This window comes from Pongo abelii, chromosome 20 (assembly GCF_028885655.2).
Source record: "Pongo abelii isolate AG06213 chromosome 20, NHGRI_mPonAbe1-v2.0_pri, whole genome shotgun sequence".
Classification (NCBI taxonomy): Eukaryota; Metazoa; Chordata; class Mammalia; order Primates; family Hominidae; genus Pongo; species Pongo abelii.
Window position 1 is genome coordinate 37,936,013 of NC_072005.2, and position 26,551 is coordinate 37,962,563.

Here is a 26,551-nt window from a genome sequence, read left to right on the forward strand (position 1 = left end):
CCTTGGTTTCCCCATCTGTAAGTGGATGGATGAAGCAGGGGGAGGCCCCACTCCTAGCTCATAACAGGTGTCCAACTGAAGGTGGGCTTTTCCTAGAGTTACATTAGAACTACCACAGTGCAGCGCTGCCATTTTTTTTTTTTTTTTTTTGAGACGGAGTCTCGCTCTGTTGCTCAGGCTGGAGTGCAGTGGTGTGATCTCGGCTCACTGCAAGCTCCACCTCCAGGGTTCATGCCATTCTCCTGCCTCAGCCTCCCGAGCAGCTGGGACTAGAGGTGCCCGCCACCACACCCAGCTAATTTTTTTTGTATTTTTTAGTAGAGACGGGGTTTCACCGTGTTAGCCAGGATGGTCTCAATCTCCTGACCTCGTGATCCGCCCACCTTGGCCTCCCAAAGCGCTGGGATTACAGGCGTGAGCCACCGCGCCCAGCCAAACACTGGCATTTTTAAAAGAGTATCTTAACAGAAAATGTTACCAATTAGGGATCTCCGTTTTCACAAGCAAGTATAACAGGACTGACAGCAGATCATCAGCACACATGGTCTCCAGGTTCACTGCGAAGGGGAAACACACATTCAATGCCATCATGAGATTCAAATGGACTGACAAGCCTATCAACTCCCTACCACTGCACACCTTGTGAAACTACATATCAGGGAGATCATACATTGGGGGAGAAATGTCATTGCACAAGCTCCTTTACAGAGTCCTGATCAGATGTCAGGTCCAGGGGGAAAAGAATGCCCAGCATTTTCAGAACATGACCAAAACAAGGTATTAGTAACTCAGGCCAGATATGGCGGCATGCGCCTGTAATCCCAGTGCTTTGGGAGGCCGAGACAGGAGAATTGCTTGAGGCCAGGAGTCTGAGGTCAGCCTGGGCAATATAGCAAGACCCCCACCTCTACAAAAAAATATGAAAATTAGCCAAGGGTGGTGGTGCATGCCTGTAATCCCAGGTACTTGGGAGGCTGAGGCAAGAGGATCACTTGAGCCCAGGAGTTCAAGGATGTAGTGATCTACAAATGCACCCAGCCTGGGTGACAGAGTGAGACCCTGTCTCTTTTTTTTGTTTTTTTGAAAGGGAGTCTCGCTCTGTCGCCCAGGCTGGAGAGCAGTGGCACAATCTCAGCTCACTGCAAGCTCCACCTCCTGGGTTCACGCCATTCTCCTGCCTCAGCCTCCCGAGCAGCTGGGACTACAGGTGCCCGCTACCATACCCAGCTAATTTTTTTTTGTATTTTTAGTAGAGACAGGGTTTCACCATGCTAGCCAGGATGGTCTCGATCTCCTGACCTCGTGATCTGCCCACCTCAGCCTCCCAAAGTGCTGGGATTACAGGCGTGAGCCACCACGCCCAGCCAACCCTGTCTCTTAAGAAAAAAAAAATATATGTTAACTCCAAGCAGCCCATGCCTTGCCACTCCCTTGGACACTGAAAGAGCCCAGGGAGGTGGCTGCAGTGATACAAAATGAAGATGAGCCCAGAGCCATCACCAAAAGTCTCTTTCTTCCTAAAGTCACTAAGGTCCTTCCTCAGGTCACTTCCATTTTATAGACATGGAGTCTACTGCCCATGTAGAGTTTCACTTTTTTTCCATTTTGGAATTTTAAGTAATTCATTCACGTTTAAAAATTCAAACAATGGAAAAGAGCAAACTGTGAATGTTTCTCCCATCCCTGCCAGCCAGTCTCTTTTCCCAGAGGCTCCTGCTGTTGCTTCCTGCACATCTGTCCAGGACAGCTATGAGCTCACCATCATGTCGTGGCTAAACAGCTATCCCCCTTTCTTTGATGCTGTTGGCTGGAAGTCTACCATATCCATTCCTGTTTATTTCATTCAATACACTCAGGATCATCCCTTATCTATACATCTAGCTATGTCTCTTCCTTCCTGACTTTTTCTTGACTTGTTTTCTTTTACTTTTTGTTGTTTTTTTTTTGTTGTTGTTTTTTTTGATAACGGGTCTCACTCTGTCACCCAGGCTGTAGTGACTGGTGTGATCATAGCTCACTGCAACCTCCAATTCCTGGCCTCAAGTGATCCTCCCACCTTGGCCTCCCAAAGCACTGGGGTTACAGAGGTGAGCCACCGTGCCTAGCACCATAAAAATCCCTTAAGATAGCATCACTCTTTGCTTTTTCATCTGGATGTAGCAGCTACCCCTTGGCCAGGCCCCTTCCCAAACACAAACCTCTCTGGCTTGGAGACTGTGTAATGAGCTGCACCACTTTTCGCAAGCAGACAAGCTTCTGCTGTGGGGAGGTGCATTTGTTCAGCTGAGCCAGCTCTCTTTTGGCACGAGGTATGTTAAAGCTGTAAAATAATTTGGAAAGTGACAACTTCAGAGCACGGTAAGAGAACCCTCCGGCCTGGATCTAAGAACACATCTCAGGGTCTACACTTCTCACAACAAACCAGAAGGAATGAAACACAAAAACAGATACTGAGAAGTCATCTGACTCAAGTCATCAGCAAAACAGAAGAGTCTTCAATCCCATTCAGGCTGCCAGGTGATAGAGCTGTACAAGAAAGTTGAAAAAAAAAAAAAAAATCCTATTCCTAGAGGGAAACAACCCAAAAAGGGTTGTGGGAGGTGAAACATTTTTGTGTCCTAATGAAACTTAAATTAGGCTGGGCACAGTGGCTCACGCCTGTAATCCCAGCACTTGTAAACCAAGGTGGGCAGATCACTTGAGGTCAGGAGTTCAAGACCAGCCTGGCCAACACGGTGAAACCCTGTCTCTACTAAAAATACAAAAATTAGCAAAGCATGGTAGTGTGCACCTGTAATCCCAGCTACTTGGGAGGCTGAGGCAGGAGAATCACTTGAACTCAGGAGGCAGAGGTTGCAGTGAGCCGAGATCACGCCACTGCACTCCAGCCTGGGCAATAGAGTGCGACTTTGTCTCAAAAAGAATAAAAATTAAAATTAAATAAATGAAACTTAAATTAACTCTTAAGTAGGTACCTCTATGGCAAGGTTCCCTTGGGTGGGCAGATGGGATGTCCCCTGCACGCAGAACCCACGTGGGCAAATTACATGCCAACTTGGGGACCAGCTGCACAAAACCCCGTGCCCAGCGGCTCCCATCCAGCCGGCATGCTGGTGCAGTGTGGGAGGGGGACGGCCACACACAGTCACTTGTAAAGGGCAGCCCTTTATCTTTGGTCGCAAGTAACTGCACTGCTCCTCAGAACTAACCACGTCAAACCAGTGTGTCACCTCTGCCACCAAGAGGGCCTGCTTCCGGGAGAAGACAGCACCCCTGCCTCCGAGGACACCAAGCCGCTGTGGCACAAACCCTTACCTGAACTCCGGTTTCACACCAATATCTTTCTGCTGAAGATCTTGAAGGCTTCTTGTGATTTTGTTAAAGGCGGCATCCTAACAACAGATTTTAACAAACCTTCAAATTTCTCAAAAAGCACAGAAGAAGGCTTCCATCTTGGGTGATAATAACTGAGAACCTACCTCGCTTGCCTCCATGGTCCCCACGTATTTAAATATCAGGTCGTAAATTTCATGATGGACGTATATCTGTGGAATCAAGAGAACCCATTCAGGGTGTGAGCGGGCAACAGGGTGTGCCTCCCAGCCATTCCGCCCCACCCTCACCTCCACTGCCTGCTTCATCAGGTTCATCTGGGCCTCCTGCTTGGCGAGCATTTTCTAGAGGGCAAGAAAAACACAGTGAAAGGGCTTGGATTTGCATGGGGGTGCACCGCAATTCTCCCTCTCGGAAGTCTTGCTGCTTACCAGGTGAGAGTCCCTCAGAAGCTGCTGGAGGCATTTGGTGTAGAGAGCATTCGCTGAGTCCTAAACCACATAGAGCAGAGGGACAGGCCACCCTTACCAGCGAGGCCATAATGGGGGAGCCGGAGCGGGTAACGCGCCCAGAGCTTCAAGTGTTAACGCAAGCTTTAACAAGTCAATTACGTGATTTTTCTCAACTTTTTTTTTAGGTGTATATGCATTAAGCAGGAGAAACTTCCCCTTGCGGTTAACACAGAGGATAATAATACTCATTTTTATACTTCCCCATGACTTTACCACTTGGTTTTTTTTTTTTAAGAGACAGGGTCTCACATTGTCGCCCAGAGTAGAGTGCAGTGGTATGACTATAGCATGCTGCGGTCTCAAACTCCTGGGCTAAAATCATCCTCCCACCTCGGCCTCCCAAGTAGCTGGGAGCATGCCACCACGCCTGGCTAATTTTTGTATTTTCTGTAGCAGTGGGGTCTTTTTATGTTCCCCAGGCTGGTCTTGAACTCCCAGCCTCAAGAGATCCTCCCATCTCGGCTTCCCAAAGTGCTGGGAAGACAGGCTTGTACCACCATGCCCGGTTAAATTACTTTTATAGTTAGAGAGAAACATTTTTAAAAGACTTCAAACAGTGAGGCAGCACCAGGCAGTTCCAGAGGAAACTGAGGGCTCCCGGCGCCCTGCACTGAACCAAGACGGGGCACGCCAGGCAGAGGACAGCACGGCTACTGACTATGTGGTGACGGAGGCTCTTTCTCTCGCATTCTCGGAATGTTCGGTGGAAAGAGGCGATGTTCCTGTCAAATCGCTCGCAGTGTCTTCCCAAGAACTCTCTCACATCTTCAATGGTTTTCAGGGAAAAGGGATCTGAGGGTGCCAAAGGCTCTTCTGAAAAAGAAACAGGTCAGGCCGGCTGAAGCCTCTGCTGGTTCCTGACTCTGTCCTATCCTACAGGGTCTAGGCCCTCTGGGGAGGAGGGCAAATGTCCTTATTTCAAGACACTGCACAAGAACAGCCCAGTTACAGGACACCCTGGAGTCCAGAGAGCCTGGTCCTCTCAAGGCCTCTTCCTGGGACAAAACCACACTATCTGGGACCATGGGCAAGACCCCAATTCCTGACAATAAGAGCATCAGTGTGCATCCAGCACATTATTATCTCAATTTTCTGGGGCAAATGAAGAATTATTATTTATTAAAAATAACAAAATCTCAAAGAGGCACAATGCTGGGGCGGGGCGCTATAAGAGACAGCCCTGAAGCTGACAGCCAGAGACAAAGCTGGGGCTACTGCTTTGCACAACTCATGGGGAAACAGTCACATCCCAGGTTGATCACAGGTAGGCTGTCTATGTGAATGCTGCCTCCTGGAATTGTGCAATGCCCGACCTGTGCAATAGCAGCCCCGATCCACACCTCCTTAGCCCAGTGACTTTAAGTTCTAGGAGGAACCACTGGAAACAATTACATAGGTCTCCATGTGGCTCTTGAATATTTTCCAGGATGTTTAACCTTTTTTAAAAAAATAATTTATTGGCCGGGCGCAGTGGCTCATGCCTGCAATCCCAGCACTTCGGGAGGCTGAGGCAGGCAGATCATGAGGTCAAGAGATCAAGACCATCCTGGCCAACATGGTGAAACCCTGTCTCTATTAAAAATAAAAAAATCAGCTGGGTGTGGTGGCGGGCACCTGTAATCCCAGCTAGTCAGGAGGCTGAGACAGGAGAATCACTTGAACCCGGGAGCTGGAGGCTGCAGTGAGCCAAGATTACGCCACTGCACTCCAGCCTGGCAACAGAGCAAGACTCCATCTCAAAAATAATTAAATAATAATAATAATAATTTACTTTATTGTTTTTGGAGATAGGGTCTTGTTTTGTAGCCCATGCTAGAGTGCAGTGGTGTGATCATGGCTCAGTGCAGCCTTGAATTCCTAGGCTCGAGTGACCCTCCCACCTCAGCCTCTTGAGTAACTGAGACTACAGGCATGCACCACCATGCCCGGCTAATTTTTTTATTTTTTTACTTTTTATTTTTATCTTTTTTTTGAGGCGAAGTCTTACTCTGTAGCCCAGGCTGGAGTGCAGTGGTGCGATCTCGGCTCACCACAATCTCTGCCTCCCGGGTTCAAGTGATTCTCCTGCCTCAGCCTCCTGAGTAGCTGGGATTACAAGCACGCACCACTGCACGTGGCTAATTTTTTTTGTATTTTTAGTAGAGACGGGGTTTCCCCATGTTGGTCAGGCTGGTCTTGAACTCCTGACCTCAGGTAATCCGCCCACCTCGGCCTCCCAAAGTGCTAGGATTACAGGTGTGAGCCACCACGCCTGGCCTACTTTTTGAGACAGAGTCTCACTCTGTCACCCAGGATAGAGTACAGCGGCATGATCTCAGCTTACTGCAACCTCTGCCTTCTGGGTTCAAGCAATTCTCCTACCTCAGCCTCCCGTGTGGCTGGGATTACAGGTGCACGCCACCATACCTAGCTAATTTTTGTATTTTTTGTAGAAATGGGGTTTCCCCATGTTGGCCAGGCTGATCTTGAACTCCTGACCTCAAGTAATCTGCCTGCCTCAGCCTCCCAAAGTGCTGGGATTACAGGCATGAGCCACCACGCCCAGCTTGATTTTTTTAATTTTTTTATAGAGACAGGGTCTCACTATGTTTCCAGGCTAGTTTTGAACTCCTGGCCTCAAGTGATCCTTGCGCCTCGGCCTCCCAAAGTGCAGGGATCACAGGCACGAGCCACCATACCCAGCCTTGTTTAACCTTTCGACAGCTAAGTCAGGAACAAGTTCAACAAACGCATTTTTCTAAAACAGGAGAAAAGGGTTTTTTCTCCCAGAATACCTGAACTCTCTCTCTTTTCCAAAGGATGGGCTATACACAGGATGCTGAAACTCTCTTCTTTTTCATTGTAGAAAGTTTCTTCAAAGAGAATGGGCACTGAGAGAAGACAGGTAAAACCAGCTCCTAATTTAATCCTGTTCCCTTGTATAAAGACATCCTGGAAACAAGAAAGCCATCACTGCACCAGCAGCCGGGGCAACCACATCCCACTCTCAGCCTGGCCCCCGATGCAGCACTTAACCAGCCCCTACGGCCTTCACCCCAATGTGGGTTTGCTGGGGCACAAATACTCTCCTGTTCTGCTCATTTTAATACTAAAATGTTTCCTCTTTGTTGGCCTAGTAGCTATGGCTGCAAGATACCTGAATCATTGCTATTTTCTTTTGAGACAGTCTTACTCCATCACCCAGGCTGGAGTGCAGTGGTGCAACCTCGGCTCACTGCAACCTCCACCTCCCAGGGTCAAGCAATTCTCCTGACTCAGCCTCCTGAGTACCTGGCACTACAGGCACCCACCACCACGCCCAGCCAGTTTTTGTATTTTTAGTAGAGACACGGTTTCGCCATGTTGGCCAGGCTGGCCTTGAACTCCCGGCCTCAGGTGACCCGCCCGCCTTGGCCTCCCAGAGTGCTGGGATTACAGGCGTGAGCCACCACACCTGGCCCACACGATGCATTTGTTCATCTTTTTAGTTTCCTTCATTGGGAACAGTACCTCGGTCTTTCTTTGCCTTTCACGATATTGACATTTTTGTTGTGTATTGCAGACTCTCCCTCCGTGTGTTTGGGAGGGTTTGTCTGATGTTTCCTGACAATTAGATTACAGTTTTACAGTTACATGTTTCTGATAGGAATACCCTGAGAGGGATGTTTTATCTCCCTCTGTGTATCCTGTTGGAAGGCACATGATGTCAGCTTTTTTCACTGTTGATGTTAACCATGGGGTATGTGTTGTTTTGTTTTGTTTTGCTTCTAAAGCGGAAGCAGGTAGGTTCTGAGAGAGGGAGATTTTATTCCCATTCAGGAATGGCCGTTTTTCCCGGCATCCCCATAGTCAGGGAAGCCCGGCCACAGTGTCCTCACTGGGGCAGGGGCTGTGTTCAGATGTGGCAGCTGAGGCTTGTGGCGCTGTGACAGGGAGAGGAAACACGGGGTTGTCAGTGCATCTGCTCTGCCCTGTGGCTCACAAGACACACTGCTGTTTTCCTGCTAGAGATCTGCTCACCCCAGCTGTCAGTCAGCTTGGCTGATTTGTTCTCTTTTGGACACCCAGATCTACAAAAAGGACAGGAGTCGGGCTTTGCGCGGCTGGTCTGCCCCCAGCACCCGGCCATGACCACAGTGAGCCGTGCAGGGAGTAGCAGGTGGGATTCAGCCCTGGCCACACTGCAGCACAAGATTACTTCCATCTCTTAGATAGGGAGAGCTTTCTTACTTTTTCTTTTCACAAAGAACACAGGATTTCCTCTACTAAAGAAATAGCTCAATGTTTTTTCTGTTGCAACATTTAAAAAGGATCCAGGCCGTGTGCAGTGGCTCATGCCTGTAATCCAAGCACTTTGGGAGACCAAGGTGGGTGGATCATTTGAGGTCAGGAGTTTGAGACCAGCCTGGCTAATATGGTGAAACCCCGTCTCTATTAGAAATACAAAAATGAGCTGGGCATGGTGGCGAGTGCTTACAGTCCCAGCTACTCAGGAGGCTGAGGCAGGAGAATCACTTGAACCCGGGAGGCGCAGGTTGCAGTGAGCTGAGATCGAGCTACTGCACTCCAGCCTGGGCAACAGAGTGAGACTCTGCCTCAAAAGAAAAAAAAAAATGCAGTGTGTGATTCTAGAGCTAAGAAGAAGAAAAATTTTTTTTTGCTATGAAAGATATAATTGGTATAATCAGCACAGTCTGTATGAGGACAATATGTTGGAGGACATTCTATCGATGCTAAATTATCTGAGTGTGATCACTATGTTGTGGTTACATAAGAGAATGCCTGTTCTTGGGAAATACACACTGAACCGTCTTGGGCTAAAGGGCACAGTGCCTGCAACTTACTCTCAAAAGATTCAGGTTGGGCGCGGTGGCGCACGCCTGTAATCCCAGCACTTTGGGAGGCCGAGGCGGGTGGATCATAAGGTCAGGAGATCGAGACCATACTGGCTAACATGGTGAAACCTCGTCTCTACTAAAAATACAAAAAATTAGCTGGGCACAGTGGTGGGCGCCTGTAGTCCCAGCTACTCGGGAGACTAAGGCAGGAGAATGGCGTGAACCCAGGAGGCGGAGCTTGCAGTGAGCCGTGATAGCACCACTGCACTCCAGCCTGGGCAACAGAGCGAGACTCCGCCTCAAAAAAAAAAAAAAAAAAAAGATTACCTGGGCATGGTGGCACACGCCTGTAGTCCCAGCTACTCGGGAGACTGAGGCAGGAGAATCACTTGAACCCAGGAGGTGGAGGTTGCAGTGAGCCGAGATCACACCACTGCACTCCAGCCTGGTGACAGAGCGAGATTCCATGTCAAAAAAAAAAAAAAAAAAAAGATTCAAAATAATAATAATAATAATAATAATATGTGTTAAGAGACAGTGATAAAACCAATGTGGCAAGAATGTTAACAGCTTGGGGGGAAGCACATTTAAGAGTTTTTTCAACTTTACTAAAACATTTGAAATTATTTCAAAACAAAAAGATTGTTTTTTGCGTTTTTTTTTTTTTTTTTTTTTTTTTTTTTGAGACAGGGTCTCGCTCTGTTGCCCAGGCTACAGTGCAGTGGCACAATCATGGCTTACTGCAAGCTCAAACTCCTCGGCTTAAGCAATTCTCCCACCTCTGCCTTCCAAGTAGCTGGGACTAGAAGCACGCACCATCACGCCTGGCTAATTTTTTACTTTTATTTTTGGCAGAGATGGGGTCTCGTTATGTTTTCCAGGCTGGTCTCAAACTCCTGGCCTCAAGTGATTCTCCTGCTTCGGCCTCCCAAAGTGCTAGAATTATAGGCGTGAGCCACCATGCCCAGCTGAAACAAAACGCTTTTAAAAACTAAAATATTCATCCCTGATGTCCTATTCGGGGCCAAGAAACTGACAAGCTTTTCATGGCACTGGGATAAAACAACTTCCTCTGGCTCGGACATCAGCAAGGAGGAGGTGTTCCAGCGACACACGGCAGAAACCCCATCACGGGCTCAAGGAGAGATGCTCAGCACCTCCCGGCCTCCAAGGCAGCAGCTGGGGTCCAGCTTACTGTCACCACCTCCCTTTCCTCCACCACAAAGGCAGGGTCCCTCCAGCCCCCCACGGGGCTGCAGTGGGTGTCAAATGCCACCATTGCCAGTAGCTGCGAAAGGCTGAGAACGGGACTCTCTTCCCTCCCCTCTGGTCCCAAACACCAAGTAGATGACCCTAGCTGATCCACCAAGAAATGAATACCTTTCCATTTAAGGTCTGAAAATGCTCTTCCACAGGTATCAAAATGTAGGACTCAAACTGACAAGTAGACTGGATGCTGCTCGACAGGCTTCCTTTGCAGGGTACTAAGACCTGGAAAAAACAATTCAGGGGAAACTCAGACGTGCCATTTACCACCTCAGCAGAACAGGGTGTCCCCAAAGGCGCTCCAGCTGGACACACAGTGGGACCTGCTGGCAGAGAGAACGCCCGAGGTCCCTTGCCAACGTGGCCACAGTGGCTGCCAGCTGAGGTGATCTGCCGCTGCTGTTGTTGTTGTTGCTGTTGTGATGGAATCAGCCTCACCCCACCACAGGCAGAACAGTACAAATCCTTCTTCACCTTCAGATGTGGAGGCTGACAGCTCCTTACTACACTCTACTACACTCGCTGGGTACCCGCCCAAGCTAGTGGCCCCAGGCTCCCTCTGTATTCTTAACAGTACAGTTATAAGGACCCAGGGGCTCAGGGACAAGTCCAGATGAAGAGAGGAGCACTTGGAAAGTACAGAAAAGGGAAGCTAAAAAATCACACTTTCTCCCACCATTCAAAAAAGAAACACGGCCGGGCGTGGTGGCTCATGCCTATAATTGTAGCACTTTGAGAGGCCAAGGCAGGCGGATCACTTGAGGTCAGGAGTTCAAGACCAGCCTGGCCAACATGGCAAAACCCTGGCTCTACTAAAAATACAAAAATTAGCCGGGGGTGGTGGCGCACGCCTGTAATGCCAGCACTTTGGGAGGCTGAGGCAGGCAGATCACTTGAGGTCAGGAGTTTGAGACCAGCCTGGTCAACATGGTGAAACTCCGTCTCTACTACAAACACAAAAATTAGCCAGGTATGGTGGCATGTGCCTGTAATCCCAGCTACTTGGGAGGTTGTGCTTCAGCCCAGGAGGCAGAGGTTGCAGTGAGTTGCGATCACACCATTGCACTACTCCAGCCTGGGCTGCAGAGCAAGACTCTGTCTTTAAAAAAAAAAAAAAAAAAAAAAGAACACTTCACATGAATGATGGTTTCCTTCTATTCTTTTCTTTACGCTTTTTTTTTTTTTTTGGAGACAGGGTCTTGCTCTCTCACCCAGGCTGGAGTGCAGTGGCACGATCTCAGCTCACTGCAACCTCCGCCTCCCAGGCCCAGGTGATCCTCCCACCTCAGCCTCCCAAGTAGCTGGGACTATAGGCGCGCACCACCACACCCAGCTAATTTTTTTGTTCTGTTCTTGTTTTCGTTTTTCGTTTCTTTAGTAGAGACAGGGTTTTACGATGTTGCCTAGGCTGGTCGCGAACTCCTGGATTCCAGCGATCTGCCCGCTTCAGCCTTCCAAAGTGCTGGGATTACAGGTGTGAGCCACTGTGCCCGGCCAAAAGATGCATTATTATATGCTATACAGTTAGATCACAGAGTGATTTATCCCACAGTTTCTTGAACATGATATCTTTACATCTTAGACCGTGGTCAGCTGTGCTATTATTATTATTATAGCTATTTTTCTTTCTTTTTTTTTTTAGAGGCAGCGTCTCACTCTGTCACCCAGGCTGGAGTGCAGTGGCGCAATCATAGCTCACTGCACCCTCAACCTCTGGGCTCAAGCCATCCTCCTGCCTCAGCCTCGTAAGTAACTGGGTCAACAGGTGCACACCACCATGACCAGCATTTTTTTTTTTTTTTTAAGTAGAGATGAGATCTCACTATGTTGTCCAAGCTGGTCTTGAATCCCTGGCCTCAAGCGATCCTTCCACCTTGGCCTCCCAAAGTGCTGGGATGACAGTCATGAGCCACTGTGCCTGGTCCATTGTATTATTCTTTGTTTGAAATTAAACATAATAATCTGAAATTTTAATAAAAAATTAAAATAAAGGGAGGCCCTTAGATATTAGGCTAGAAGAAATGACCTCAAGGCTCCCAAGTGGCCTCACCACTGCAGTTGGCAGATAAAGAAAGAAGATCCTAGAAGCCAAAGTGGGCCACAGGCAATGGGATCTAAAGAGCCAGTCCTCGGGTGTTTAATGCTTGAAGTCGGAGATGGCCCCCCTCCAGCTGCAGCACGAAGGACTCACACCATCCCATTCAAGGAAGGGCTGTGGCTGGAGGGCCTTCATGTGGCCTCTGGGAAGCAGGAACTTTTTTTTTTTTTGAGATGGAGTCTCGCTCTGTTGCCTAGGCTGGAGTGCAGTGGCGCGATCTCAGCTCACTGCAAGCTCCGCCTCCTGGGTTCACATGATTCTCCTGCCTCAGTCTCCCAAGTAGCTGGGACTACAGGCATCCGCCACCACGCCCGGCTAATTTTTTTGTATTTTTAGTAGAGACGGAGTTTCACTGTGTTCACCAGGATGGTCTCGATCTCCTGACCTCGTGATCCACCCACCTCAGCCTCCCAAAGTGCTGGGATTACAGGCGTGAGCCACCGCGCCTGGCCTTGGAAGCAGGAACTTCTAAGGGCTCTGCCCCACTGTGCCCACATGCTGCCTGCTTGTTCGCGTCACCTTCTCCGCCTCCCTGACTTATATAACGCACGTCTGGCCCCATTCACTGCATCCCCACTGTCAAGCACACTGCTGGACACGAGGCAGGTGCCCAGTGCAAGTTTGCTGGGTAAATCGGGGGCCCTCAGGACCAACCCTTCCCCCAACCAGTTTTCTGGCAGACATAAAAAGGAGCTCTAGTTCCTCCTATGCCAAGAAAGAGAGAGGCCCCTGCTGCCCAGAGCATTTCATAGCAACCAGAAGCCAACGCTGGGCTCTCTGGCTCCACCCATCCCCACAGCAATCCCGCTGAGACCAGGGAGGAGTTGCCTGGGATGGGGGGTAGGCAGCTAGGCCAACGGCCTCCAGGCTATCCCTTAGGGGGCTTCAGACTACTTCTGGAGTAGCTGTGGAGTTTTTACTGCCGGCAAAGACTTTTCAGAGTTACCAGCATAGACAAAGTTCAGAGTTACTGCGTTGACCAGAAGGTGGGGACCTAGAAATTTCAAGCCTTAACCAAAAAATGGTTTATTCTAGCCCCTTTAGAAACAATTTTTAAAATAACAGTAATTAAAGAAAGGCCATGTGTGGTGGCTCACACCTGTAATTCCAACACTTTGGGGGGCTGAGGCAGGTGGATCACCTGAGGTCAGGAGTTTGAGACCAGCCTGGCCAACATGGCGAAACCATGTCTCTACTACTAAAAATACAAAAATTAGCCGGGTGCAGTGGCGACCGCTTGTAATCCCAGTTACTCAGGAGGCTGAGGCAGGAGAATTACTTGAACCCGGGAGGCGGAGGCTGCAGTGAGCTGAGATCGCACCACTGCATTCTAGCCTGGGCCACAAGAGTGAAACTCCATCCCGGGGGTGGGGCGTGGGGTTGGGGGAAAGAAAGTCCTGCAGGAGCTGCATTTTATGGGGAAAAACAAAAGGAGACAGGTGTGGTGGCTCACACCTGTAATCACAGCACTTTGGGAGGCTGAGGCGGGTGGATCACTTGAGTCCAGGAGTTCGAGACCAGCCTGGGTGACAGGGCAAAACCCCGTCTCTACAAAAAATACAAAAATTAGCCAGGCGTGGTGGTCCACGCCTGTAGTCCCAGCTACCTAGGAGACTAAGACAGGAGGATCACTTGAGTCCAGGAGGTGGAGGTTGCAGTGAGCCAAGATCACGCCACTATACTCCAGCGTGGGTGACAGAGCAAGACCCCATTTCAAAAGAAAGAAAGAAGGAAAGAAAAGTCAAATAAAGGGCAAGAATCTGCCTGAGTGGCACCTACTCCAGGGCGCCCTCCTGCCTCCTCCCCAGGCTGGATTAAGCACTCTAGAACTGCCCACGCTGCCTTCTGTCCTGACACTCATTCCTCTGGCCTGCAAATGGCCTGTTTCTGGAATTCCCTGAAGGCGTGCCAAGTTCCCCACTGATCGTGTAACCCTGAAACCTGGCACGGTGCCTGGCGTGGAGTGGATGGCCACGGCTTGTTGGAAGCATCTATACTAAATAAATCCTGAGAACTGGAGCAGGGGTCTCAGCGCCCTTAGCTTGGATGAAAGTCAGTTCCTGGGGCTTAGAAGACATGCCGCTAGGCTCCCAGACTAGGCCCCCGGAGTCTACTTACCCCATTAAATCAGACACCTCAATAAAAGGACCAAGTTCAATCTCCTTTGAAATTTTTGTTTTTCTTATAGGCAAAGGGGACGGTCTCCTGGTGCACCTGGGAAACCTGGAGGACTTCCAACCCTGCACTAAAGCCCCAGGGACGCAGACCTGCCCAGCCTGCTCTGAGGACGCCGCAGGTGTGTAATTAGCCGGATAGTTGTAAGCACAGCGGCGACTTTTAGAAGCAGTGGGGGTGTCACGGGCCTCTGAGATTTAAATTTGAAATCTGGGTGAGCACAGGAGAAGGCGCTTCCACTGTCCAATCAGTTAGCAGAGGAGGGCAGGAAGGAGACACCTGCCTGGATGTGGGGGCATCCCCACAAAAGGAGCACCTGGGAAGGAAGGCGCCTCGAGGTGTGGCGGGGCAGGGGCGGGGACAAGGGTGGGGGTGAGGAGGGAAGGAGCAGTCAAGCTACACCCTCAGCTGCCCCACACACACTGCTGCACAGCCACACGGAGATGAGGTGGCCCAGCAGCGTGCACGAAGCGAGAAGCGTGGTGCAGTTCACTCTGCAGGAGATACATGTTTTTTTTGTTTGTTTTGTTTGTTTTTGGTTTTTTGAGACGGAGTCTCGTTCTGTTGCCCAGGCTGGAGTGCAGTGGCGTGATCTCAGCTCACTGCAACCTCCGCCTCCCGGGTTCACGCGATTCTCCTGCCTCAGCCTCCCCAGTAGCTGAGATTATAGGCGTCCGCCACCACGCCCGGCTAATTTTTTGTATTTTTAGTAGAGACGGGGTTTCACTATGTTGGCCAGACTAGTCTCGAACTCCTGACCTAGTGATCCGCCTGCCTTGGCCTCCCAAAGTGCTGGGATTACAGGTGTAAGCCACCATGCCTGGCCGAGACACGTTTTTAAGTGATTTCACATTTTTTGGAGCCTGATAAAGGACTCTGATCTCCAGGGCAGACTCAAGGGCAGTCAAACTTGGTACAAGGTTACGACCAGCCTGGGCAACATAGTGAGACCCCATCTCTACCAAAATATTAAAAATGAAATAAAGTTGGTACAATGTCCAAACTTCATGGAAAGATATTTGGTATTCAACTGCTGAGGCCACAGAGATCCCTTAGAGGTGACAGAAAGGATGGCATTTCCCTGGAGACCATCAAGATATTCGACTTTTTCTTTCAATCCATAAACATAGGTAGAGCACAACTGCGGAGTGGACGGGTGTGGGTCCATGCCCCTCATCACACAGACAAGGGGCCGGCATGGGCCAGCAAACCTGACCAGTGTGACAGTGATGGCAGCTCCTGCACTCTGCTGATTTCTGCTGAGAAGCTGGCCTCCCTGATTCTTTTTTTTCTTTTTTTTTTAGAGATGGGGTCTCACTATGTTGCCCAGGCTGGAGTGCAGTGGCTATTTAGAGGTGCAATCCCACTACGGATCGGCACGGGAGGTTTTTTTTGTTTGTTTTTTGTTTTTTGAGATAGAGTCTTGCTCTGTTGCCTGGGCTGGAGTGCAGTGGTGCAATCTCGGCTCATTGCAACCTCCGCCTCCAGGGTTCAGTAGATTCTCATGCCTCAGCCATCCAAGCATCTGGTATTACAGGTGTGCACCACCACACCTGGCTAATTTGTGTATTTTTAGTAGATATGCGGTATCACCATGTTGGCCAGGCTGGTCTTGAACTCCTGACCTCAAATGATCCACCTGCCTTGGCCTCCCAAAGTGCTGAGATTACAGGCGTGAGCCACTGCGCCCAGCAAAGCACAGGAGTTTTGACCTGCTCCATTTCCAACATGGCAGTGTTCACCCCTGCTTGGGCAACATGGTGGTCCCCCACTCCTGGGAGGTCACCATATTGATGCCAAACTTAGTGTGGCGATGCAATCAGCATAGCTCACGACATCCCAGAGCTCCCGGGCTAGTGATCCTGCTGCCTCAGCCTCCTGAGTAGCTGGGACTACAGGCCTGCACCAACAACCTGGCAACCTCACTGATTCAAGTCCACCAAACAAGGCTGAGGAAGACCAGAGGCTCACTCTTGCCCCATGTGGACCCCAGCAGTTCCTTGTGGATGCCTTGGATCTCAGGAGGAGCTGGACTGAGGGTCCCTGTGGGGGAACCCCGGATGGCACAGCCTAGGAAGAATCTCCATTCTCCGGTGTCCCTGAAAGGAAGGTGACAAGGCAGAAAAGTTCATTCAAAATCTCCCTTTTGCCAAAGCGGGCTTGAGTGGGATCCCATGACTTGTAGCTGAAAAGCACTTAGTTGGCCAGGCATGGTGGCTAACACCTGTAATCCCAGCACTTTGGGAGGCCAAGGCAGGAAGATTGCCTGAGGTCAGGAGTTCAAGGCCAGCCTGGGCAAGAAATTGAGAACCCCATCTCTACAAAAATTACAAAAAGTTAGGCCGGACACAGTGGTTCACGCCTGTAATTCCAGCACTTTGGGAGGCCGAGGCAGGTGGATCACTTGAGATCAGGAGTTCGAGACAAGCCCAGTCAACATGGTGAAACCCCATCTCTACTAAAAATACAAACATCAGTCAGGCATGGTGGTGGGTGCCTGTAATCCCAGCTACTTGGTAGGCTGAGGCAGGAGAATCGCTTGAACCCAGGAAGCAGAGGTTGCAGCAAGCCCAGATAGAGTCACTATACTCCAGCCTGGGCAACACAGTGACACTCTTTCTCAAAAAAAAAAGAAAAGAAGAGAAAGAAAAAGAAAATCCCGAAGTCGCAGCCACTGGGCTCAGTAACACCATGCTGAGCAAGATAGAGCTTCCCCAAAGAGCTTCCACAGAAATAACTACGCCACAGTGTGACGCTTCTAAAAAGCTGGATAAAGATATATATGAAAATATGCACTTGTCTAGACAGTAGTTTAAAATATCATACAACGAAGACAGGAAAGGAGGAAATATTCCCGCAGTACGGCCAGGCCCTCCCTGATCCATGCCTGCCTTGCGTCCCGTACTTTTCCTCTGCGACACTCACCACTACCGTAATTAGTATGCACTCGCTCAGTGAATGACCATCTCTCGCACTAGAATTTAAGCTCCATGAGGGTAAAGATGGTGATCTAGGGCCGGGCGTGACAGCTCACGCCTGTAATCCCAGCACTGTGGGAGGCCAAAGCAGGAGGATCCCTTGAGGCCAGGAGTTCAAGAACAACCTGGGCAACATAGTGAGACCCACCTCCACAAAAAATAAAAACCAGCCAGGCGTGGTGGCACATGCTTGTAGTCTCAGCTACTCGGGAGGCTGAGGCAGAAGGACTGCTTGAGTCTAGAAGTTTGAGGCTGCAGTGAGCCGTGTTCATGTCACTGTACTCTAGCCCAGCCTGGGGGACAAAGCAAGACCTTATCTCAAAAAAAAAAAAAAAGAGTGATGTGTATTTCTGTTTCTTGGTGAATCCTCACCATCAAGCAAAGTATCTTGTATACAGCAGCTTTTAATAACTGCTGTGAAATGAAGAGATGACAATGAATGTCTTTGGTGAATTTTACGAGATTTTTATTTGGAAAGAGCTATATATTCTGTAATTTTTAAAATAATGAACTTTTTGGCTTCTAAAATCTAAAGTAAGAAGATTGTGGTGAAGAAATATGAATCACAAAACTAATCATAAAAACTGGAAAAGATGTCAAGAAACCTAGCTTCTCTTTGGGAGACGGAGGGGGGTGGATCACTTGAGGCCAGGAGTTCTAGACCATCCGGGACAACATGGTGAAACCCTGTCCCTACTAAAAATACAAAAATTAGGCCGGGTATGGTGGCTCACACCTGTAATCCCAGCACGCTGGGGGGTCGAGGCAGGTGGATCATGAGGTCAAGAGATCAAGACCATCCTGGCCAACATGGTGAAACCCCGTCTCCACTAAAAATACAAAAATTAGTTGGATGTGGTGGCACACGCCTGTAGTCCCAGCTACTCGGGAGACTGAGGCAGGAAAATCACCTGAACCCGGGAGGCGGAGGTTGCAGTGAGCTGAGATTGCGCCACTGCACTCTAGCCTGGGTGACAGAGCAAGGCTCTGTCTCAAAAAAAGAAAAAAAATTAGCCAGGCATGGTGGATTGTGCCTGTAATCCCAGCTACTCAGGAGGCTGAGGCAAATCGCTTGAACCCAGGAGGCAGAGGTTGCAGAGAGTCAAGATCGCGCCACTGCACTCCAGCCTGAGCAACAGAGTGAGACTCTCTCAAAAAAAAAAAAAAAAGAAACCCAGTTTCTGATGGCAGAGCTCGGCCTGGGTAAAATGAAAGTCAAGTCCAGGCCAGGCATGGTGGCTCATGCCTGTAATCCCAGCACTTTGGGAGGCCAAGGTGGGCAGATCACCTGAGGTCGGGAGTTCAAGACCAGCCTGGCCAACATGGGTGAAACTCCATCTCTAGTAAAAACACAAAAATTAGCCGGGCGTGGTTGCACACACCTGCAATCCCAGCTACTTGGGAGGCCAAGGCAGGAGAATCACTTGAACCTGGGAGGCAGAGGTTGCTGTGAGCTGAGATCTCGCCACCACACTCCAGCCTGGGTGAAAGAGCAAGACTCTGTCTCAAAAAAAATTAATAAATAAAAATAAAAATAAATGAAAGTCAATTCCAGCGTTCCTGAGAGGCCGCTGAGAACCTGAAGCCACACTCAGCTAACCTGACTTCTCCTTCAGTTCAAACCCTCAGGCACCTCACATACCTGAGTAAAGTTGCCCCACGGGATAAGAGAAGTGGACATCCTTTTGAGAGAGTAGGGGACAACAGACAAAAAGAAGACGGAAGACTCCTCAAGCAGAGGCCACAGATGACACAAATGCACTCGGGACACTGTGTCCCCCAGTGCTAAGTAGGATGCCCGCCAAGTTCACTGACCTGAGAACTGGAAAGACCCACAACGTGGGGCCCGCCCTCCATCCAGGCAGATGCCCCCACCGTGACAGGTGACAGCGTCTCCTGCCTGCTTCTCATTCCTGTTACCTGGCTGCCCCTGAAGGCTTCTGAGGTTGTGGCCTCTACCAGAAAAGTTCTTTCATTATGGTGCTTTCCCTTTGGAAAAGCCTTTCAAAGCAGTGTATGAATGCATTTACTCGGTCCCTTATTCTATGAGGTGAGCACCCACCTCCCAGACAGACCAGGACTCGTGAGGCCCCAGGGAGCACAACTCATTTTAGCCCTGGAGAAGAAACAAGAGAGAAACAAGAGAGCACTGCAGCATGAGACCAAGTGTCACTGGGGGTGCTCCACGAAAGGGCACAGTTAGCCACAGGCAGGGGCCAGGAGTTCTGAGAAAGTATTACAGCCTGGACTGCAGTCCCAGGAGGCTTCCTGGAGGTAGCGGCTCACGGGGGGGCACCCGCTGCTCACTCACAGACCAAGTACACTGCTGGGAGCTTGCTAAGCCGGGTTTATAACGAACTCCCTCCAAACTGAGCTTCAGTCTACCACGTGTCTGGAACCATTCATGCCTCAGGACAACCCTGAGGCTCAGCGCACTTACAATGCCATGGATTTGGGCCACTTTGCTGCACAAGTCCGGGCGCCACTTTTGCAAAGCCAGATAGAAAGGATTTTTCAGGAGGTCTTCATCATACAGAGCCATATGGACTTCGGATGGGTCAGAGCAAATCTCCTGCAATAAGGGAGGGAAAAGGAGTGAATGGCCATTTTCGAGTTTACGTAAACACATGAAAGTCTGCATCTGATGCATCTGGCATTTTCTTTTTTTTTTCTTTTTTTTTGACACGAAGTCTCACTCTGTCGCCCAGGCTGGAGCTCGGCTCAGCCTCGGGAGTAGCTGGGACTACAGGCGCCCACCACCACACCCACGAATTTTTGTATTTTTAGTAAAGACAGGGTTTTGCCATGTTGGCCAGAATGGTCTTGAACTCCTGACCAGCAGGTGATCTGCCCACCTCGGCCTCCCAAAGTGCTGGGATTACAGGCGTGAGCTGTCACACCCGACCTGCATCTGGCAATTTCTAAAGAGCATCCTCCAAATAAAAAAGGATTCATGACATGCAATTTTCTTCTCCCACAGACTCACTCCACCAGGAAATCTCAAACATAACCCACCAATTCCAAGATGACCCGTTTATTGGCTAATGTATAAATTATATTCAGAAAATCTTGTTAAACTCCAAGTCTTGGCTAAAGTATAAATGGCTATTTTTAGAACATCCTACATGACCAAAATTATGACATTCTCAAGATACTCATGTATTTTTAATGAAATATTTTAGCACACAGAAAAGTATTGAGTAATAATGCAAACCTAGCACCAGAATTAAGGAATCGTCACATTTTGCCATGTTTGCCTCAGATTTTCTTTTAAGAAATAAAGCGGAAGCCAGGTGTGGTGGTTCATGCCTGTCATCCCAGCACTTTGGGAGCCTGAGGCAGGAGGATCCCGTGAGCCCAGGAGTTCAAGACCAGTCTGGGCAATACAGCAAAACCCTCATCTCTACAAAAATAAACAATTATCTGGGTATGGTGGCATGTGCCTGTAGTTCCAGCCACTCGGGAGGCTAAGGCAGGAGGATCCACTTGAGACCAGGAGTTGGAGACGAGCCTGGACAATATAGCAAAACACTATCTCCCCAAAAATTAAAATAATAAAATAATAAAATTTCTGTTAGTCTGCGCTATGGTCTAAATGTTTATGTCCTCCGAAAACTCATATGTTAAAATACTAACCCGCTAGGTGGGGCCTTTAGGGGTGATTAGGTTACAAAGGCAGAGCCTTCACGAATGAGATCAGTGCCTTTCATGAATGAGATCAGTGCCCTTATGCAGCCAGGCACAGTGGCTCACACCTGTAATCCCAGCACTTTGGGAGGCCAAGTCAGGGGGATCACCTGAGGTCAGGAGTTCAAGAACAGCCTGGTCAACATGGTGAAACCCCGTCTCTACTAAAAATACAAAAATTAGCTGGGCGTGGTGGCGCATGCCTGTAGTCCCAGCTACTTGGGAGGCTGAGGCAGGAGAATAGCTTGAACCCAGGAGGCAGAGGTTGCAGTGAGCCGAGATCACGCCACTGCACTCCAGCCTGGGCAACAAAGCGAGACTCAGTCTCAAAAAACAGAAAAAGAAAGAGGCCTGAGAGAGCTCCTTTGCTCCTCCGGCCACGTGAGGTTACAGAGAACAGACAGCTGTCTATGAGGCAGGCCCTCCCCAGACATCCAACCTGCAGGATCTTCACCTTGTACTTCCCAGCCTCCAGAACTGTGAGAAACACATTTCTGTCATTTTCAAGCCTTCTGTTACAGCAGCCTGCATGGGCTGAGATAGTCTATGAGTATAAAGTCATATCCCACTGTTTTTAATTTTCATTGGTTCATTAATTAAATGAACTAAATTTCTTTCTGTTATGTAAACTGCCTGATCATGTCTTTTGCTCACTTTCCCGCTGGGTTGTTGGCCTTTTTCTTAGGATTTACAGTTCTTTAAACATCTGTATACTAAAGTAAGTTTTAAATATCATCTCCCAGGCTGGCTGTAATCACAGCACCTGGGGAGGATGAGGTAGGAGGATCACTTGAGGTCAAGAGGTCAAGACCAGCCTGGGCAACATAGCGAGACCCCATCTCTACAAAAAAAGTTTTAAAAATTAGCCATGTGTGGTGGTGCGTGCCTATAGTCCTAGCTACTAAGGAGGCTGGGGCAGGAGAATCACTTCGGCCCAGGAGGTTAAGGCCACTATCAGCCATGATCATACCACTGCACTCCACCCTGTGTGATGGAGCAAGATGCTGTCTAAAAAAAAAAAAAAATATATATATATATATATATAGAGAGAGAGAGAGAGAGAGAGAGAGACAGAGAGAGAGAGACGCACACACACACACACCCCCACACATACTCACACCATCTCCTAGTCTGTAACTTGCTTTTTCATTCTGTCAATGGGTGTGTTCAGAAATAGAACTTCAGATGTTATTTATTTTGAGACAGGGTTTCACACTGTCGCCCAGGCTAGAGCTGGAGTCCAGTGGCATGATCGTAGCTCACCATAACCTTGAACTCCTGGGCGCAAGTGATCTCCCACCTCCCACCTCAGCCTCCAAAACAGCTGGGACTGCAGGCATGCACCACCACGTCCAGCCTTTTTTTTAATTTTTCACTTTCTGTAGAGATGAGATTTTGCTGTGTTGCCCACGCTGAACTTGAACTCCTGGCCTGATGCAATCCTCCCACCTCAGCCTCCCAAAACACTGGGATTAAAGGTGTGAGTCACTGTGCCTGGCCAGAAGTTTTGACGTGAATGGACAGTCATCCCTCAGTATACTTGGGGGATTTGTTCTGGGACCCTCTTGTATACCCAAGTCCACACATACTCAAATCCCATGGTCGGCCCTGTGGAACTCACGTCTGTGTCAGCCCTCCATATACAGAAATTTGCAACCTGTGAATATGGTATTTTCAACCTGAATTTGGTTGAAAAAAATACAATGTAAGTGGACCCATACAGTTCAAATCTGTATTGTTCAAGGGTCAACAATAATTGGATTTGCCACTCTTTGCTTTTAAGGTCAGTGCTTTTTGAGCCTTAGGAAATCTGTAATTGGCATGTCTATAATCTGGCAGGTCTTCTTGCAAAGTGACTTCACTATTCCCCCATCAGAAGATAGAGTAGGCCAGGCACGGTGGCTCACGCCTATAATCCCAGCACTTTGGAAGGCCGAGGTGGGCAGATCACTTGAGGTCAGGAGTTCGAGATCAGCCTGACCAATATGGCAAAACCCCATCTCTACAAAAATACAAAAACTAGTGGGGCGTGGTGGCGTGCGCCTGTTATCCCAGCTACCTGGGAGGCTGAGGCAAAGAACTGCTTGAACTCAGGAGGCAGAGGCTGCAGTGACCCCAGATCCTGCCACTGCACTCCAGCTTGGGCAAAAGAGAAAGACTCAGTCTCCAAAAAAAAAACAAACAAACAAACAAACAAAAAAGGAAGTAGACTCATTTCCGCAGCCCCTGAATCAGAGCCAGCCCTGTGACTTGCTTCAACCAACAGGCAGAATCGATGCTGTACAATTTGTGAGTGTCAGCTTCAAGAGGTCTTACAGGAGCTGGACACAATGGCTCACTCCTGTAATCCCAGCACTTTGGGAGGCCAAGGCAGGAAGATCACTTCAGGCCAGGAGTTCAAGATCGAGACCAGCCTGGGCAAAATAGCAAGACCTTGTCTCTACAAATGATAAAATACAAAAATTATCCAGGTGTGCTGGCACATGCCTGTAGTCCCAACTACTCAGGAGGCTGAGATGGGAGGATCGCTTGAGCCCAGGAGTTTGAGGCCGCAATGAACTATGATTGAAACACTGCACTCCAGCCTAGGGAACAGAGTGAGACCCCATCTCTTTAAAAAACAAAAAAAAAAGGCTAGGCACGGTGGCTTACGCCTCTAATCTCAACACTTTGGGAGGCCTAGGCAGGTGGGTCACTTGAGGTCAGGAGTTTGAGACCAGCCTGGACAACATGCTGAAACCCTGTCTCTACTAAAATACAAAAATTAGCCGGGCATGATGGCATGTGCCTGTAATCCCAGGTACTCGGGAGGCTGAGGCAGGAGAATTACTTGAACCCAGGAGGCAGAGGTTGCAGTGAGCCGAGATCACGCCACTTCACTCTAGCCTGGGTGACAGAGTGAGACTCTGTCTCAAAGACAAAACAAAACAAGAAGTCTTAGTACATTCAAGAAATAAGAAAAGTAAATGTATATACATACTTACACACTTACAAAAGGCCTTGCGGATTCCATTCTCATTCTCTTGGTACCCCAAGATCCCAATGCTATGAAGAAGCCCACATGATGAAAGGCCATGGGGGGAGAGCGAGGCCTAGGTGGCCCAGCGAGCACAGCCAACCCACCAGCAGAATACAGCCCCTTGAGGGAGCCCAGCTGAGACCAACAGAGGAACCACCCACCCAACTCACACAACGTAGGAAGTAATAAATTGTGGCAGTTTCAAGTCACTACATTTTGAGCGGGTTTGTTACATAGCAAAGACTACCTGAAACCACGTCCTTTCCAATTTCAAAGCCATAAAGATAGTCCTTATGATTTCTAAAAAGATTAAAGTTTTCTATTTTTAGGTCTTCAATCCATCTGGATTTTTGTACATGCTATAAATCGAGTGTCTATATTTCTCCATATAGTAAGCCAATTGTCCCATCATCATTTTTTGAATATTCTACCCGTTTCACACTGGTTGATAATGCTACGGCTGTCACACTTCAAGATCCCACATATGTTTAGCCTGTTTCCAGGCTCTACTCTGTTTCAAGGGTCTCACTATCACATGTGAGAAATACAATTATGTATATATTATATAGAAATACACAATGTCATTTTAAATTTTCTAGTAGCACATTAAAAAAGAAGTAGGGTGCAATTAATTTTAATAATATATTTTATCTTAAAATATCCAAAATATGATATTTTCAACATGTGACCATTATTTAGTTTTTTAGAGACGGGTCTTGCTATGTTGCAGTGGCTATTCACAGGCACGATCTCGGTTCACCACAGCCCTGAACTCCCAGCCTCAAGCAATCCTCCCATTTCAGCCTCCCAAGTAGCTGGGACCACAGGTACATGTCACTGCACTTGACTTGATCATTATTTAAAAGTTATTGGCTGGGCACAGTGGCTCACACCTGTAATCCCAGCACTCTGGGAAGCTGAGGTGGGTGGATCACCTGAGGTCAGGAGTTCAAGACCCTGGCCAACATCATGAAACTCCATCTCTATAAAAATACAAAAATTAGCTGGGTATGATGGCGGGTGACTGTAATTCCAGCTACTTGGGAGGCTGAGGCAGAAGAATTGCTTGAACCCAGGAGGCAGTGGTTGCAGTGAGCCAAGATTGTGCCATTGCACTCCAGCCTGGGCAACAGAGCAAGACTCCATCCCCAAATAATAATAATAATAATGATAAGTTCTTCATGATGGCCAGGCACAGTGGCTCATGCCTGTAATCCCACCACTTTGGAAGGTCAAAGCAGGTGGACTGCTTGAGTCCACGAGTTCGAGACCAGCCTGGGCAACCCCATCTTTACAAAATACAAAAATTAGCCAGGCTACTCGGGAGGCTGAGGCAGGAGAATTGCTTGAGCCCAGGAGGCAGAGACTCCAGTGAGCTGAGATTGCACCACTGCACACCAGCCTGGGTGACAGAGTGACACTCTGTCTCAAAAAAAAAAAAAAAAAAAACTATTATTAATGATATATTTTACATCCTTTTTTATTCTTAAGTCTTTAAAATCTAGTGTGCATTTTACATTTACAGCACTTCTCAATTCACACTAGCCACATTTCATGTGCTCAATAGCCACTAGCAGCTATTACACTGGACAGGGCAGGGAGAGACCACATATGAACATTTATTTTACATGACTACAGTTTCATAATAAGTCTTACTAACTCACAGAGAAAGGCTTCCCTCCCGCTTGTTCTCCAAAGGTTATTCCTTGTCCTTTACAATATCAAATGAATCAGAATCAGCTTGTCAATTACATGAAAAATCCTATTAGGATTTTTATTGGACCTGCACTAAATTCATGAATTTTTTTTTTTTTTTTTTGAGACAGAGTCTCACTCTCTCACCCACACTAAAGTGCAGTGGTGTGATCTCAGCTCACTGCAACCTTTGCCTCCCGGGTTCAAGCAATTCTCCTGCCTCAGCCTCCCAAGTAGCTGGGATTACAGGTACTCGCCACCACACCAGGCTAATTTTTTTTTTTTTTTTTTTTTTGAGACAGAGTCTTGCTCTGTCACCCAGGCTGGAGTACAGTGGCATGATCTTGGCTCACAGCAAGCTCTGCCTCCAGGGTTCACGCCATTCTCCTGCCTCAGCCTCTCAGGTAGCTGGGACTACAGGTGCCCATCACCACACCCGGCTAATTTTTTGTATTTTTAGTAGAGACGGGGTTTCGCTGTGTTAGCCAGGATGGTCTCGATCTCCTGACCTTGTGATCCACCCGCCTCAGCCTCCCAAAGTGCTGGGATTACAGGCGTGAGCGACCGCGCCCGGCCTAATTTTTGTACTTTTAGTAGAGACGAGGTTTCACCATGTTGGCCAGGCTGGTCTTGAACTACTGACCTTAGGTGATCCGCCTGCCTCGGCCTCGCAAAGTGCTGGGATTACAGGCATGAGCCACCACGCCTAGCCTGCAGTTTTTTTTTTTCGAGACAGAGATCTTGCTCTGCTGCCCAGGCTGGAGCACAGTGGCGCAATCTTGGCTCACTGCAACCTCTGCTTCCCGGGTTCAAGCAATTCTCGTACCTCGGCCTCCCAAGTAGCTCAGACTACAGACTACACGCCACAACACCAGCTAACTTTTTGTGTGTATTTTTTGGTAGAGACGGGGTTTCGCCATGTTGGCCAGGCTGGTCTTGAACTCCTGGCTTCAAGTGATCTTCCTACCTTG

The 26,551-nt window shown here is 48.6% G+C and overlaps 1 protein-coding gene across 9 annotated transcripts in view; it reads right to left on the minus strand.

The window, feature by feature from the left end:
• The window catches only part of ANKRD27 (ankyrin repeat domain 27), a 78,388-nt gene that overhangs the window by 43,643 nt on the left and 8,194 nt on the right, over nt 1–26,551 (minus strand). For 3 of the 9 annotated variants that reach the window (XM_054538251.2, XM_054538253.2, NM_001131293.1), the window contains 10 exon segments: nt 19,620–19,751; nt 10,043–10,153; nt 6,620–6,776; nt 4,504–4,658; nt 3,765–3,824; nt 3,624–3,677; nt 3,480–3,545; nt 3,316–3,392; nt 2,199–2,320; nt 479–557 (listed from right to left, as the gene is read on the minus strand). In XM_054538251.2, coding sequence (XP_054394226.2) covers nt 479–557; nt 2,199–2,320; nt 3,316–3,392; nt 3,480–3,545; nt 3,624–3,677; nt 3,765–3,824; nt 4,504–4,658; nt 6,620–6,776; nt 10,043–10,153; nt 19,620–19,721 — 983 coding nt within the window. In that variant the 5' untranslated portion in view covers nt 19,722–19,751. 9 annotated transcript variants of the gene reach the window in all.